At 37.3% G+C, this 17,764-nt stretch overlaps 1 protein-coding gene across 1 annotated transcript; it reads left to right on the plus strand.

Moving 5' to 3' along the window:
- The first annotated feature begins 263 nt into the window (after window positions 1-263).
- LOC132558527 (uncharacterized) lies at window positions 264-12,270 on the plus strand. Its single transcript, XM_060223103.1, has 4 exons — window positions 264-295; window positions 7,804-8,148; window positions 9,186-9,286; window positions 10,776-12,270. Exons 1-4 carry the CDS (start codon window positions 275-277, stop codon window positions 12,247-12,249), a joined length of 1,941 nt encoding a protein of 646 aa, XP_060079086.1. The 5' UTR covers window positions 264-274; the 3' UTR covers window positions 12,250-12,270.
- The last annotated feature ends 5,494 nt before the right edge of the window (window positions 12,271-17,764 follow it).

A 17,764-nucleotide genomic window follows, 5' to 3' on the forward strand; every position in this document is an offset into this window, starting at 1 on the left:
AGATTCGATTTAACGGCTACAGAGTTAAGTGACATACAAAGACTTAGCACTAAGCTTGTATTCTCACAAAAGAAATAATGACGCACAAAAACCGATGCTTCTATTGTTTACTTAACGTATGTCTACAATAATATCTCAATGTATTATACGGTATATTATAACCATTAGTAATGTGTTTTGTTGAAGATCACGTGTGTCGACTTATATAGAAACTTAAGGACTATATAACATCTGTAATTCTAGGTGATGTTGGAAGGAACGGCGACATTACGGCATGATGACTCCTTCATCGCTGGTAAGTCTGTGATGCTTCGTCTCTAGTTAATCCACACTGAATATGTTAAGAAGTCTGTGGTATTTAGTCTCTAGTTAATCCACACTGACTATGTTAGGAAGTCTGTGAGGTTTAGTCTCTAGTTTATCCACTCTGACTACGTTAGGGAGTCTGTGAGGATTAGTCTCTAGTTAATCCACACACTGACTATGCTAGTAAGTCTGTGATGTTTAGATCTAGGTTATCCACACTTTGACTATGTTAGGAGGTATGTAATGCTTCGTCTCTTGCTAATCCGCACTATGTTAGGAAGTCTGTGAGGTTTAGTCTCTAGTTAATCAACAATCTGACTATGTTAGGGAGTCTGTGGTGTTTAGTTTCCAGTTAATCCGCCCTATGTTAGGGACTCTGTGGTGTTTAATCTCTAGTTAACCCACACTGACTATGTTAGGGAGTCTGTGGTCTTTTATCTCTAGTTAATCCACACACTGACTATGTTAGGAAGTCTGTGATGCTTCGTCTCTAGGTAATCCACACTGACAATGTAAGTAAGTCTGTGGTGTTTAGTCTTTAGTTAATCCACACTGACTATGTTAGGAAGTCTGTGAGGTTTAGTCTCTAGTTAATCCACACTCTGACTATGTTAGGAAGTCTGTAGTGTTTAGTCTCTAGTTAATCCGCACAATGTCAGGAAGTCTGTGGTGTTTAGTCTTTAGTTAATCCACACTAGGTTAGGAAGTTTGTGGTGTTTAATCTCTAGTTAATCCACACGCTGACTATGTTAGGAAGTCTGTGGTGTTCAGTCTCTAGTTAATCCACACGCTGACTATGTTAGGAAGTCTGTGGTGTTTAGTCTCTAGTTAATCCAGACTCTGACTATGCTAGGAAGTCTGTGGTGTTCAGTCTCTAGTTAATCCACACTCTGACTATGTTAGGAAGTCTGTGGTGTTCAGTCCCTAGTTAATCCACCCTCTGACTATGTTAGGAAGTCTGTGTTGTTTAGTCTCTAGTTAATCCGCACTATGTCAGGAAGTCTGTGGTGTTTAGTCTCTAGTTAATCCACACTCTGACTATGTTAGGAAGTCTGTGGTGTTTAGTCTCTAGTTAATCCATACTGATTATGTTAGAAAGTCTATGGTGTTTAGTCTCTAGTTAATCCACACTCTGACTATGTTAGGGTGTGTGTGGTGTTTAATCTCTAGTTAATCCACACGCTGACTATGTTAGGAAGTCTGTGGTGTTTAGTCTCTAGTTAATCCAGACTCTGACTATGTTAGGAAGTCTGTGGTGTTTAGTCTCTAGTTAATCCACACTCTGACTATGTTAGGAAGTCTGTGGTGTTCAGTCCCTAGTTAATCCACCCTCTGACTATGTTAGGAAGTCTGTGTTGTTTAGTCTCTAGTTAATCCACACTATGTCAGGAAGTCTGTGGTGTTTAGTCTCTAGTTAATCCACACTCTGACTATGTTAGGAAGTCTGTGGTGTTTAGTCTCTAGTTAATCCATACTGATTATGTTAGAAAGTCTATGGTGTTTAGTCTCTAGTTAATCCACACTCTGACTATGTTAGGGTGTGTGTGGTGTTTAATCTCTAGTTAATCCACACTGATTATGTTAGGAAGTCTGTGGCATTTAGTCTCTAGTTAATCCACACTCTAACTACGTTAGGAAGTCTGTGGTATATAGTCTCTAGTTAATCCACACTCTGACTCTGCTAGGAAGTCTGTGAGGTTTAGTCTCTAGTTAATCCACACTGACTATGTTAGGAAGTCTGTGAAGTTTAGTCTCTATTTAATCCACACTGACTACGTTAGGAAGTCTGCGAGGTTTAGTCTCTAGTTAATCCACACTCTGACTATGCTAGTAAGTCTGTGATGCTTCGTCTCTAGTTAATCCACACTCTGACTACTATAGGGAGTCTGTGAGGATTAGTCTCTAGTTGATCCACACTGATTGTGTTATGAAGTCTGTGATGCTGCGTCTCTAGTTAATCCGCACTATGTTAGGAAGTCTGTGGTGTTTAGTCTCTAGTTAATCCACACTCTGACTATGTTAGGAAGTCTGTGGTGTTCAGTCTCTAGTTAATCCACACTCTGACTATGTTAGGAAGTCTGGTTTAGTCTCTAGTTAATCTGACTATGTTAAGAAATCCAGTTAATCCACACTCTGACTATGTTAGGAAGTCTGTGGTGTTTAGTAGTTAATCCACACTCTGACTATGTTAGGAAGTCTGTGGTGTTTAGTCTCTAGTTAATCCACACTCTGACTATGTTAGGAAGTCTGTGGTGTTTAGTCTCTAGTTAATCCACACTCTGACTATGTTAGGAAGTCTGTGGTGTTTAGTCTCTAGTTAATCCACACTCTGACTATGTTAGGAAGTCTGTGATGCTGCGTCTCTAGTTAATCCGCACTATGTTAGGAAGTCTGTGGTGTTTAGTCTTTAGTAAATCCACACACTATGTCTGTCTCCATTAAATCCTCTGACTGTGTTAGGAAGTCTGTGAGGTTTAGTCTCTAGTTAATCCACACTCTGACTATGTTAGGAAGTCTGTGAGTTTAGTTCTCTAGTTAATCCTCACTCTGACTATGCTAGGAAGTCTATGGTGTTTAGTCTCTAGTTATTCCACACTCTGACTATGTTAGGAAGTCTGTGGTGTTTAGTCTCTAGTTAATCCACACACTGACTATGTTAGGAAGTCTGTGAGGTTTAGTCTCTAGTTAATCCACACTATGTTAGGAAGTCTGACTATGTTATGAAGTCTGTGAGGTTTAGTCTCTAGTTAATCAACAATCTGACTATGTTTGGAAGTCTATGGTGCTTCATCCACACTTTGACTATGTTAGGAAGTCTGTGGTGTTTAGTCTCTAGTTAATCCACTCTGACTATGCTATGATGTCTTTGAGGTTTAGTCTCCAGTTAAGCACTCTGACTATGCTATGATGTCTTTGAGGTTTAGTCTCTAGTTAATCCACACTCACTATGCTATGATGTCTTTGAGGTTCAGTCTCTAGTTAATCCACACTCTGACTATGTTAGGAAGTCTGTGATGCTGCGTCTCTAGTTAATCCGCACTATGTTAGGAAGTCTGTGGTGTTTAGTCTCTAGTTAATCCACACTCTGACTATGTTAGGAAGTCTGTGGTGTTCAGTCCCTGTTAATCCAGACTCTGACTATGTTAGAAGTCTTTAATCTCTAGTTAATCCGCACTATGTCAGGAAGTCTGTGGTGTTTAGTCTCTAGTTAATCCACACTCTGACTATGTTAGGAAGTCTGTGATGTTTAGTCTCTAGTTAATCCACACTATGTCAGGAAGTCTGTGGTGTTTAGTCTCTAGTTAATCCACACTCTGACTATGTTAGGAAGTCTGTGGTGTTCAGTCCCTAGTTAATCCACCCTCTGACTACGTTAGGAAGTCTGTGAGGTTTAGTCTCTAGTTAATCCACACTGACTATGTTAAGAAGTCTTTGAGGTTTAGTCTCTAGTTAATCCACAATCTGACTATGCTAGTAAGTCTGTGATGCTTCGTCTGTATTTAATCCACACTCTGACTACGTTAGGGAGTCTGTGAGGATTAGTCTCTAGTTAATCCACACACTGACTATGTTAGGAAATCTATGGTGTTTAGTCTCTAGTTAATCCACACTCTGACTATGCTAGTAAGTCTGTGATGCTTGTCTCTAGTTAATCCACACTATGCTAGGAAGTCTGTGGTATTTAGTTTCTAGTTAATCCACACACTGACTATGTTAGGAAGTCTGTGATGCTTCGTCTCTAGTTAATGCGCACTATGTTAGGAAGTCTATGGTGTTTAGTCTCTAGTTAATCCACACTCTGACTATGTTAGGAAGTCTATGGTGTTTAGTCTTTAGTAAATCCACACTCTGACTATGTTAGGAAGTCTGTGAAGTTTAGTCTCTAGTTAATCCTCACTCTGACTATGCTAGGAAGTCTATGGTGTTTAGTCTCTAGTTATTCCACACTCTGACTATGTTAGGAAGTCTGTGGTGTTTAGTCTCTAATTAATCCACACACTGACTATGTTAGGAAGTCTGTGATGCTTCGTCTCTAGTTAATCCACACTCTGACTATGTTAGGAAGTCTGTAGTGTTGAGCTATGTTATGAAGTCTGTGAGGTTTAGTCTCTAGTTAATCAACAATCTGACTATGTTTGGAAGTCTATGGTGTTTAGTCTCTAGTTCATCCACACTTTGACTATGTTAGGAAGTCTGTGGTGTTTAGTCTCTAGTTAATCCAGACTCTGACTATGCTATGATGTCTTTGAGGTTTAGTCTCCAGTTAATCCGCACTCTGACTATGCTATGATGTCTTTGAGGTTTAGTCTCTAGTTAATCCACACTCTGGCTATGCTATGATGTCTTTGAGGTTCAGTCTCTAGTTAATCCACACTCTGACTATGTTAGGAAGTCTGTGATGCTGCGTCTCTAGTTAATCCGCACTATGTTAGGAAGTCTGTGGTGTTTAGTCTTTAGTAAATCCACACTCTGACTATGTTAGGAAGTCTGTGGTGTTCAGTCCCTAGTTAATCCAGACTCTGACTATGTTAAGTAGTCTTTGAGGTTTAGTCTCTAGTTAATCCACACTGACTATGTTAGGAAGTCTGTGATGCTTCGTCTCTAGTTAATCCACACTCTGACTACGTTAGGAAGTCTGTGAGGTTTAGTCTCTAGTTAATCCACACTGACTATGTTAAGAAGTCTTTGAGGTTTAGTCTCTAGTTAATCCACAATCTGACTATGCTAGTAAGTCTGTGATGCTTCGTCTGTATTTAATCCACACTCTGACTACGTTAGGGAGTCTGTGAGGATTAGTCTCTAGTTAATCCACACACTGACTATGTTAGGAAATCTATGGTGTTTAGTCTCTAGTTAATCCACACTCTGACTATGCTAGTAAGTCTGTGATGCTTCGTCTCTAGTTAATCCACACTATGCTAGGAAGTCTGTGGTATTTAGTTTCTAGTTAATCCACACACTGACTATGTTAGGAAGTCTGTGATGCTTCGTCTCTAGTTAATGCGCACTATGTTAGGAAGTCTATGGTGTTTAGTCTCTAGTTAATCCACACTCTGACTATGTTAGGAAGTCTGTGGTGTTTAGTCTCCATTAAATCCATAATCTGACTGTGTTAGGAAGTCTGTGAGGTTTAGTCTCTAGTTAATCCACACTCTGACTATGTTAGGAAGTCTGTGAAGTTTAGTCTCTAGTTAATCCTCACTCTGACTATGCTAGGAAGTCTATGGTGTTTAGTCTCTAGTTATTCCACACTCTGACTATGTTAGGAAGTATGTGGTGTTTAGTCTCTAATTAATCCACACACTGACTATGTTAGGAAGTCTGTGATGCTTCGTCTCTAGTTAATCCACACTCTGACTATGTTAGGAAGTCTGTAGTGTTGAGCTATGTTATGAAGTCTGTGAGGTTTAGTCTCTAGTTAATCAACAATCTGACTATGTTTGGAAGTCTATGGTGTTTAGTCTCTAGTTCATCCACACTTTGACTATGTTAGGAAGTCTGTGGTGTTTAGTCTCTAGTTAATCCAGACTCTGACTATGCTATGATGTCTTTGAGGTTTAGTCTCCAGTTAATCCACACTCTGACTATGCTATGATGTCTGTGAGGTTTAGTCTCTAATTAATCCAGACTCTGACTATTTTAGTAAGTCTGTGAGGTTTAGTCTCCAGTTAATCCGCACTCTGACTATGCTATGATGTCTTTGAGGTTTAGTCTCTAGTTAATCCACACTCTGGCTATGCTATGATGTCTTTGAGGTTTAGTCTCCAGTTAATCCACACTCTGGCTATGGTAGGAAGTCTGTGAGGTTTAGTCTCCAGTTAATCCACACTCTGACTATGCTATGATGTCTTTGAGGTTTAGTCTCTAGTTAATCCACACTCTGGCTATGTTAGGAAGTCTGTGAGGTTTAGTCTCCAGTTAATCCACACTCTGACTATGCTATGATGTCTTTGAGGTTTAGTCTCTAGTTAATCCACACTCTGGCTATGCTATGATGTCTTTGAGGTTTAGTCTCTAGTTAATCCACACTCTGGCTATGCTATGATGTCTTTGAGGTTTAGTCTCTAGTTAATCCACACTCTGACTATGCTATGATGTCTTTGAGGTTTAGTCTCTAGTTAATCCACACTCTGGCTATGTTAGGAAGTCCTTTTTCTTTCTTTCAAATACTTGGTAAATAAAAGGGGATTATAATTAGTGTTAATGAGGGGGGAAAACAAGATTTCTGACTGTCCAATTTCTGAAAATCTATCATTTTATTATATTTGATGGCTAGCCATTTTCAATTTTCATTGTCTTACTAAATAAAATTTTACAAATATCAAAGTTTGATATACACTCTTTCATTCGACAATAGTAAATGTGGAGTTTTAATAAAAAAGTGATTTGTTTTAAACAAGGCCCAAACTTTCGATTTCCAAACAATATGTCTACATATTGAAAGGATATAAAATTTAATTGAATTTCGTATAGTACATACCAGGCAGTAATTTGACATGGATCCAACTCTACTTGGCAAATTTAGAAGCTGGAGTAACTCAAGGCTTACGATTCACGTGCTGTATCTACACCTTCTACACCCATAGCATCACTGAAGAGTCATAGAAGGACGAAACAGCTGTTTGATGCAGTTTAATTCATTGTTTGACTCTACAATATCTCACTCTAAATTAAGGTGCTATTCACGTGTATGTCTGTTATGTGTGAGTGATCCTGAAGGAAAGGAGGATGTTATATAATGTAATTTGCGTATGACATCTCGTTATTTTTTTCAAATATTTGTTTATAATCAACAACAGTCAGGTATTTTTCTGAATAAATATTTTCAGAAATCATGAAATTGGGGGAAAATGGGGAATAATTTTCTGTTCTGTCAGAACTAGATCCTTAATAGTATGTAAAATATAAGATTTAGAAGTAAAAGCACAAGATTATATTACACAGAGTATGTTATTGACAGGATGGAAAAAAATTACAGAATAGAACAACATATCTAATTTTGTAACATAATACATCAATTAACTATCTTCATGAAATTCTGCAACTTTGCATATTTAACTAAGAAGAGTTATAAACTGAGGCCCCCTATTAAAAAGAAAATAAGTACTTAAAAAAACAAGATTCCTTGTACGGGTTACGTATTTCACCGGCATTCTTAAAAATCTAGCCCGAGGTCTCTATCACTCACTCTTCTGTTTATACAGGGTTTTCCAAATTGGCTTAGAAAATACGAAATTGTAACAAAAAAAGTATCATTATTTCAACAAATATCAATAACTCTGCACCTGTCTGATGGTGTATTATTTAATTTTTGTACCATTTTGATGATGCAAATACCGAACTTGGCAGACATGTTGTTCCTTCAAAGAGTCTTTGCTGTGTTTGCGACCAAGGGATTCGCCAACCTAGCGATATGATAATATATTTCTTGTTTTCGTTGATAAATATTTAACCAGAAAATGCTTTTGTATCTAATTTTAATGCTGTCTTTCCCAGCTGATATTCCTCATTAGTGTAGTACTGCCCTCGGAAGCGATTCACCCTATCGACTACCCGGATGACTGGAAGGATTGCTTGAGAGAAATTGGCTCGGAAATACCAGTGAAAAAGGAAGACGGGGCGGTGACTGTAAGCACCTGTCTTGATCAGTTCTTGTTCAGGCACAGTTTTCAGGCATGGCATTCCGAACCAACTCCGGAATACGAGTCTTTCAAAAATGAGTTCTGTGCTCCTAGGTCGTACGAAGAGGAGCCTATTCGAGTACGAAAGGAGTACAGAAGTTTGACGAAGGACGAAAGGAAGAGGTTTCACCAAGCTTTAAATAAACTGAGAGACAATGGAGTGAGTACCATTTTTAAAGGTGTTCAAGTTTGTATCTATTTGTAAACAAAATGGAACGAACTCCGGCTTACATCAAAACATTTTTTAAAAAATTACATGTTTATGAATGAAATAGCTGAAGATAAATGGAATGTGTGGGATTATCAACATTTAAAAAGATTTCGATTTACTTTCATAACAGGACTGAATTTTAATTTAGAGATAAAAAAAACTGAATGCGAAAAACATTTGTTCTGGAATAAGTAACATTTACACAGGGGTGTGTAAATACTTATTGACTGTATCAAAGTATAGGAATACAGAAATAACAAAAATCATTTTACGTATATGGAACAATGGATGAATGAATGAATGAATTTGATATAGTATCAATCTTAATGTGATTTCCTGAGTCTTGTGTATAAAACCTGGTGGCAGAAATGTATAAATCTAGTTCTGCTGATGATTTGCTTTTAAATGATAGTTTTGAGGAAGTAAGTTAGATGTTAGAAATAATTAATTTCTGGATTTACTCTACAGCTACATACGTAATGATATATAAACATTTCGACGTCAACTTAGCCGTCACAAAACGTAACCCATGAACGAATAATCTACAAAATATTCAGATCAGGTGTTCCACTTAATCATTTTTTAAACAAAATCATTACATGATATTAAATTTATATACCTTTTTCCAGTCAAATCTGTCTGTTATACTTCGTTTTAAAAAAATAAATGAGCTATGTCTTTTCCCACGTGTTACTGTTGTTGCTATGGTTACTAGTAATGTCTCCTTTACCGTGTGTTACTGTTGTTTCCATGGTTACTAAGAATGTCTCTTTTACCATGTGTTACTGTTGTTGCTATGGTTACTAGGAATGGCTCTTTTACCATGTGTTACTTTTGTTGCTATGGTTACTAGGAATATGTATTGTACACCATGTATATCTCCAATTATAACATATATATTACGTTTGATAGAAAGGTATCGCACTCGATGAATTTCGAAATCTGATTAAATTCTTTTCCCATGTTTCACTGTTGTTTATTTATAGACTTACGCAAATATAGTCAGTTACCATGCCGACTCAAGCGCAATACCTGTAGCTCATGGCGGACCTGGATTCACACCATGGCATAGAATATATCTCTTGAGGTAACTTTCCTAAACATGTTTTTATAAACAATCTCTTCGTTATTTTGTCAATGTCTCCTAGGTCTTCAAAAAATTTATAACGAAAACTGAACAACAAATATAATGTTTCTAAAAAGATAGCACGAATATAAACCATCTATCAACTATATCCGGATAAAATAGCATTTTGCTTTTTGTATTAACCCGTAATAATGAAAGGAGAAAAAAAATTGAATGGTTATTTCGTTGTTTTGACATTTCATCTGCTGCCAATGATTTTGCGATGGGTTGAGATACTTAAAAAAGTATTTTTATACTATTTCAAATAAAATCCAGAATTACTTAATAGTTTGCCCCGAGATTTCCCTATCTCACACTTATCAGATTGAAAAATTATTTTTCTCTTAACCTAATTTCCGAGTGCAAGATGAGGTGTACTGTGTGTATACAAAAACACGCGGACACATTAAGAATTAACCTTACATATGATATGATTCTGGATTACATGCCAATAAATCGTCAAATGAAATTATACGCTTTGTATTATATATATATATTTGATAATAATAACGGATAAAGATTAGTATCAGTCCTGATGATAACATAAGATTGCATTAGCAAACGAACTTGTGTATGTGTGACGTCATAAAAGTAGCTCCACTTCCACTGTTTTCAGAACGCGCAAAGAGCACGTGTAGTTTGTCTCAGCCATGGGATGAGACAAGGGAATCTCACATCGGGAAAAAACGTGGATTTACCTGTCTAGACTATGACAACATTCTGATACTAGAGATCTCGGGCACAAACTTAATCACAACTTCATTATCTTGTTTCAGTATGAGGTGGTACACCAGCCGTTTTTCTGGTCTGTTCAAATATTGCTTTAGTTTAGTTTTGCCACAAGTAAACTGTGTTCTATTCAGCATTGCAGGAGTGTGATTTGAATTGTGCTGAAATGTACAAAGTGGGAGAAAAATAGTCAGCGATATGTAGGTATGTAGGATAAGGGATATTCTACCTCGGGTTTCCCTCGTGAAGAATGTCTTTTTCCAACATACCTTCGTATGAGTGACTCGAAATAGGGACTCATTGTCGAGGTTTTATTAACATTTACACCTTATCAGTCGCTCTTGATAAAAAATGGCAGTAATTTTTTTTATTTATTTTGTTTCGTCATTTTGTTTTGTCATTTTGTTTTTAAGCTTTTCGTTTCCAAATTCTTTCTTTTCCTTAAATGACGATTTTGCAACAAAAAAAAAACCCCAAAAAACAGATGAGATATTGAAACTTTGCGACTGATCGCCTATATAGGATCCTCTTCATTCAGCTAGAGATGAATACTCTTTGATGTGATAGATAGTATTCCCTGTGCTCTCCGATCGAAATCCGTTCAAAATGCATAATAAGAGCAGGTCGTTTGATTATAGCTGTTTAAACTCGGCGTGTCCTTGAAATGATCCAAAATATTTTTTCGGATAATTCCTACTGGAAGAAATATTTGTTGTTTCAGACTTGAAGATGAACTTCGCAAATATGAACCTGACCTAGCTTTTCCGTATTGGGATTGTCGAATTGAAGCCGATTTGTATGAAGAAGGGTTAAGCCCACACTGGTCGAAACTTTGGAACAATCAGTTTGTTGGGTACGGAGCAGATATTGTGACAAAAGGACCATTCAAAGACTGGGGACTAAGACGTCGATTAGGAGATGGAGAGCTACCGAACAGGGAACGGGTAGAAAGGCTGTTCAATGCTACAGGTCCGGAAATGACGTCACCATCGTACTGGGATTCACCACTTGGGTATCTTGAAATTTTGCACAACTGGATACACATCTGGGTGGGCGGTAACTTGGCCAGTATTCGCTTTGCTCCAGAAGATCCGCTATTTTTCCTTCTGCACTGTTTTGTAGACTACCTTTGGGAAGAAATACGCGTTTATTATGAGGTAAATCATCACCTTAATCCAGAGGAGAATTTTCCGGACATCTCCAATTTTCCGCCTGAAATCCAAGCCTTACACCATCCTGATGGCAATTTACCAGGGTTTGATAATCTAACAATACGAGATGGCTATTCAAAGATTTGGACAAGGGATGTCTACCATTATGAACAAAGCCCAGCTGAAAAGGATTGCTCAGAGTGCAGCGATAATGACGTACGTAGAAAATGCATAGACATATGCGGAAAAAATTTGAAGTGCAAAAATGGAAAATGCGTTGCAAAATTGTTGGTTCCTACGTTCTTTGATGACTTTTCACAAGAATTCCAACCGCCAACATCCAGAGTTCGCAGACAGGCTGATGGGGAACCTGACTGTTCTAATGGGGTTTGTGACTATGCCGAACCTGCTATTCAAAACGACTTCATGTGTAACGGAGAGGACGACACGAATCTCTTCAAGTGGGTTGCTATAAAGCTGCTACACAGACGACCTAAACATCAAAAGTTCAACACCTATGCTGTGCATGAAGGCCACATTGACACGTCATATGATCTATTTGACCCCATCCAGTTTCATGATCTTGAGCAGGAGATGCACACTGGCGACCCGGGAACATACGACCACTGCGACATGCAGTCCGTCGAATCGTACGCTGTTGTTCGCTCAGACAGTTTGTCTAAGGTCAGTACGCCACAATTTGAAACATGTCCATTTTCTGGAAAATACGCTTTTGATACAGAATATGCATATATAGCGGTGGCAAACCCAGATTTTGGTCCAGTTAACGTTTCCTTCATTGCATATGACCAGTGTGGCCGTTTGTGTACGCCATATTGTCGACAGGCAGACGACAAGTTTGCGCGCTGTACCGGACTATTCCATCTGGACGGCACATACGACGGATATGGAGCTAATCCATCCGAAGTCATGTTTAAGCAACTGCACGAAAAGGACGGCTTGCCAGAGTTAAAGGACGACAACATCTTCCTTGTATTTGATTGTGACGCGTCCACAGAATATTTCTTTGAACATTTTCTCTAGTGTTCCTTCCAGATAACTAACTACAGCTTAATTTCCTTATCACTTTTGTGAAAAATCTTGAAAAATATTCTACAATTGCAAAGGTTCCGAATAAAATGCTGAATTGTCATAGCTGTCTTTAACTTCATCAAAACAATTTCTGAGTTCTTTTTCTTCCCAGTTTTATTAATACAATAAAAAAACTTGTAACATGAAATACATCATATTACTACAATACACACACAATGATACGATAAGATAACCATATAATATAACCATACAACCAGATCACTCTGACCGTAGTCAGTTACATTAGTTTGACATACTGAATATACATATTCATTACAACTGTAAAATCAATCGATGAATTATATAGAAATAACAGTTGGTATCCAATTATACTACATATATAAAAAAAATACCCACCTCTTCAGTGTGGAGAGGGTTTTCTCGGAATTAGGTCCACCGAGCCCTCAGACTGACTCGTTCAGTACACACATTGAAAACTATGCTTCTTCGGATTCACCTGTCTATTAAATCGACCACGCCCGATATTTGAATTAACACACTTCCAAAATATCAACTTTACTTTTTAAACAAAAATATGCCTTTAATCAAATACATTATTAAACAGATACTGTATTAGTATAATATTTTACACATAGTACTTACATTTACAATTCTAGACTCTAGTGCCGCTACCTCTCATGGTCGCTAGGCTGGCTGTTATCATACTTCGATGATTTGAAGCTCTGAGCGCTCTGTCCAAAAGTGACCAGTGCGCCGGGTAAAACTTCCCAATATTCAACACTTCATTACTATACATAGACAATACTTACTGGACAAACAAGTATACTACACATTACATTACATCTGCTCAGTATCTCACTCGCATTCTCACGTGCTGTTTCCGCGCGCGCGCTAAAAGTTTTGCCGCAATGCGACACGTCCAATATTCACGGTAGGCTGATGTTCGTTAGATACGAACGCATATAGCTAAACTACTACGAATTTGTTAAAAGCAATATTGCCAAATAATGACACTACTACATATCTTTGCCACGTGTATTGTTTATTCTTGACAATACAGCAAACAATTTTAGCATTTTCAGTCAACAACTCTTTCTAACAACGGTCTAATCACGTGTTTATGATGAACATTAAAGGGGTATACATACGAACGTTTGCTTCTAATTTACGTTTTAAAACAACTTTAACAACTTTGCGCAATATTTTATTTTTCCTGTATCCCGGGATTCATGAACTTTCCGCAATTACCAAAATTTATAAGTTACGCTATCAATAAGTTTAGTTTGATTTAAGAATAAACGCCGGGAAGCGATATATTCTGTAAAGTTGTGGGCGGAAAAGAAGCAACCACATCTCGAGCATGCGCATATCGCCCACGTGCTAAAAAAAGAAGAAAACAACGATTGAACACAACCACATATATAAGTATATATACAACATAAGAGGCGCAATGTCAACCACTTGCACGTAAACCCTCTTTTGTATACACATTGAGATAATGAAAGCACATGTGTCAATGTTTACTAACCTCACTCTCGCTGTCACGTTCAGCCATTTTCTTACGCAGGTGGCGCTGCAACTGCCGTGACTTTTACGCATGTCCCTCGTGCAAAATCCAGCGATCGGTTTTGATTGACAGTTCATCAGCAGATTTTTAAATCGCGTAAAAGAATGTGTTAGAGTTTCTTTGATTGTTTATTATATTAATGAATATTCTCTTTTAATAATTTTCTTATCGTAGTTTAATTCCAGGGGCGTAGCTTCCATAGAAAGAAAAAACCCGGGCTTACACATTAAAAAATCCGTGCATAGAGTATGTCGGACAAAATTACAAAACTAATTTTGAAAATAAATATCTAATATTTTTGTTAAATAAAAAAATATAAATAGAAAATTACTGAATAACTAGGCCTAGTGCATTGCTTTCCGGAACTTTATACACGTCATACTATTCTACTTCTTACTATCATTTCCACGTTTCCAATTATAATGGAAGAATGCTTCTCGATTACAGGCTTCGATCGACAAGTTTTTCAAACAAAATAAAGTCTTTTATTTAGTCAGGGGTTGAAGTTTGTTGTTAAATAAATAAAAAAAACTGTCTCAGAAAACGATTCAAAACATCTTTGAAATCATGAAATTCATTTTCCGTCGGGGGGCTTCGCCCCCTAATCCCCCCACCGGGACCCTGGCCTAGGCGGCCCCAGACCCCTCGCCCGGGCTTACACATTTCTGCTGGGCTAGCTACGCCCCTGAATTCATTACCCGTTTGAGAGACCTTTCAGTTGGAATGTATACCCCTTTAACAGTGGGGAATATTGACACCTTCCTACCTTCAGTGAGGAGAGTTCTCTTACTAACGCGGTAGTTTGAATCAAATCAGACTACTCACCATATCGCGACTCCGTCAATCGGCGAAATAGGTATCGGGTCCTGAGTGGTAAGCATACCTTGAAAAATCAGCTTGTAAATAATTATAAAGAAATTGAAATACTGGTCCTTATTGTGACCGAAACAGGTGATTTCGGACTCAGAGAAAAAAATAAATCAAATGAGAGATATGATGATTTTATGCAATATTTGTGTTACTAAACAAAACGTCAATGAATGCCGGCATTTAGTAAAAAACAGCCACACGAATCATCACTTCTCCCCCAATTTTTTCTCTAGATTTTATAGTATATATGTTAGAAACAAATATAAGCCAGATGAATCCTGAAACCGTTGCCGTCAGTCATGGGTAACCAACAACCACGATTGAATGTTTAATACCCACCATTTCTCAATACGATAGTTGACGAGTAATCGACGCTATCCCTTTTATCTGTACTGTTAGTACTGACATTCAAGTCACGCGGCGTCCCTCATAGTTTATCGGTGAACCCGATATAAAGTATACACAAGAGAGCTCTGACGTTGCCCATTTGTCATAGTTTTGCAAGAATAGGTTAAAGATTAGTGGCAAAAATGTAAAAAAGAAAAACAATTGACAAAAATAAGTAAAAAAAGTATGTGAGTATAGTAATATGAGCAAAACTAAAATGACAAAAACAAAATCAGTGAAATTATATGTAAAAAATGGGAGATAAATGTTAAAATAGACAAAAACATTTTTAAAAAATGGTAAAAAACTTCGTTATTAAGCATTCTGTCCTGGTTGTAGGTTATCCATGACTGACAGCAATGATTGTTATTATATGCTGTTATTGAAGTAAGATCTATGCAAACAGGAACCTGACGGTATAAGACTGGATTTTTCTGTAAGTTAATGGTTGGATGACTCTATTACAAGTTTATCGTTAGTCTGTAAGTAAATGTGTGGTCAATTGAAATAGTGAATAGAATGATTAATTATCATAGTGGATAAAACTGGCCGAAAAGTGAACGGAATGGTAAAAGGTTCAATATAGACATGCGACTGACTCAGATATCTACGAAATAGACAAGCTAAACGAATAACACGTACATGATAGACGTACGATGGAAATGAAACCTATCGAAAAGGTATGAAACATGTTTTTCGATGAATAGTATGAGTTATCTCCCTTAGACCGTCATGTGATTCTAATGAGCATTATAGGACGTCTGTATTATCACTGATCTTGTAAACCGGTTCGGATTCCAAACGATCTCCAAGCGTAAATATTCTGAGCTTACTATTTCGTTTTCTGATCCGTTAAGTCATTCGATGTACGATCGATGGAGCCCTTGTTGTCCAGATATTAGGTATTCCACTTCTGGTTCTGATCTCTATTGTTAGATGTATCGTACAGACGCTCTATTTGGTTACAAAACAGCTTGCTCTGCTACGTGTTCTGATCTCTTCCAAGATTGGTGATATTCTAGACATGTGCCCCCCGGTTTCCAAGCAATCACAAATATATTGTTAGGAGTACACTGTATATTGTTAGGGTTACACTGTATATTGTCAGAGGTGCACTGTATATTGTTAGGGGAACACTGTATATTGTTAGGAGTACACTGTATATTGTTAGGGGTACACTGTATATTGTTAGGGATACACTGTATATTGTTAGGGTTACACTGTATATTGTTAGAGGTACACTGTATATTGTTAGGGGTACACTGGTTACTTTGTAGAGGGGAACACTGTATATTGTTACGGGTACACTGTATATTGTTAGGGAGTACACTGTATATTGTACACTGTATATTGTTAGGGGTACACAGTATATTGTTATAGACTGTATATTGGGTACACTGTATATTGTTAGAGGATACACTGTATATTGTTAGGGTACACTGTATATTGTTAGGGGTACACTGTATATTGTTAGGGGTACACTGTATATTGTTAGGGATACACTGTATATTGTTAGGAGTACACTGTATATTGTCAGAGGTACACTGTATATTGTTAGGGTTACACTGTATATTGTTAGAGGTACACTGTATATTGTTAGGGATACACTGTATATTGTTAGGGTTACACTATATATTGTCAGAGGTACACTGTATATTGTTAGGGATACACTGTATATTGTTAGGGATACACTGTATATTGTTAGGGTTACACTATATATTGTCAGAGGTGCACTGTATATTGTTAGGGGTACACAGTATATTGTTGGGGTTACACTGTATATTGTCAGAGGTGCACTGTATATTGTTAGGGGTACACAGTATATTGTTAGTGTTATACTGTATATTGTTAGGGGAACACTGTATATTGTTGAGGGTACACTGTTTATTGTTAGGAGTACACAGTATATTGTTAGGGTTACACTGTATATTGTTAGGAGTACACAGTATATTGTTAGGGGTAGACTGTATATTGTTAGGAGTACACTATATATTGTTAGAAGTACACTGTATATTGTTACGGGTACACTGTATATTGTTAGAAGTACACTATATATTGTCAGAGGTACACTGTATATTGTTAGGGATACACTGTATATTGTTAGGAGTACACTGTATATTGTCAGAGGTGCACTGTATATTGTTAGGGGTACACAGTATATTGTTAGAGGTACAATGTATATTGTTAGGAGTACACTGTATATTGTCAGAGGTGCACTATATATTGTTAGGGTAACACTGTATATTGTTAGGAGTACACTGTATAATGTCAGAGGTACACTATATATTGTTAGGGTTACACTGTATATTGTAAGGGGTGCACTGTATATTGTTAGAAGTACACTGTATATTGTTAGAGGTACACTGTATATTGGTTGGGGCACACTGTATATTGTTAGAAGTACACTGTATATTGTTAGGGTAACACTGTATATTGTTAGAAGTACACTGTATATTGTTAGGGTTACTTTGTACATTGTTACGGGTACACTGTATATTGTTAGAGGTACACTGTATATCGTTAGGGTTACTTTGTACATTGTTACGGGTACACTGTATATTGTTAGAAGTACACTGTATATTGTTAGAAGTACACTGTATATTGTTAGAAGTACACTGTATATTGTTAGAAGTACACTGTATATTGTTAGGGGAACACTGTATATTGTAAGAGGTACACTGT

Source organism: Ylistrum balloti, unplaced genomic scaffold, assembly GCF_031769215.1.
Source record: "Ylistrum balloti isolate Yb309-2 unplaced genomic scaffold, AGI_CSIRO_Ybal_v1 Utg370794, whole genome shotgun sequence".
Lineage (NCBI taxonomy): Eukaryota > Metazoa > Mollusca > Bivalvia > Pectinida > Pectinidae > Ylistrum > Ylistrum balloti.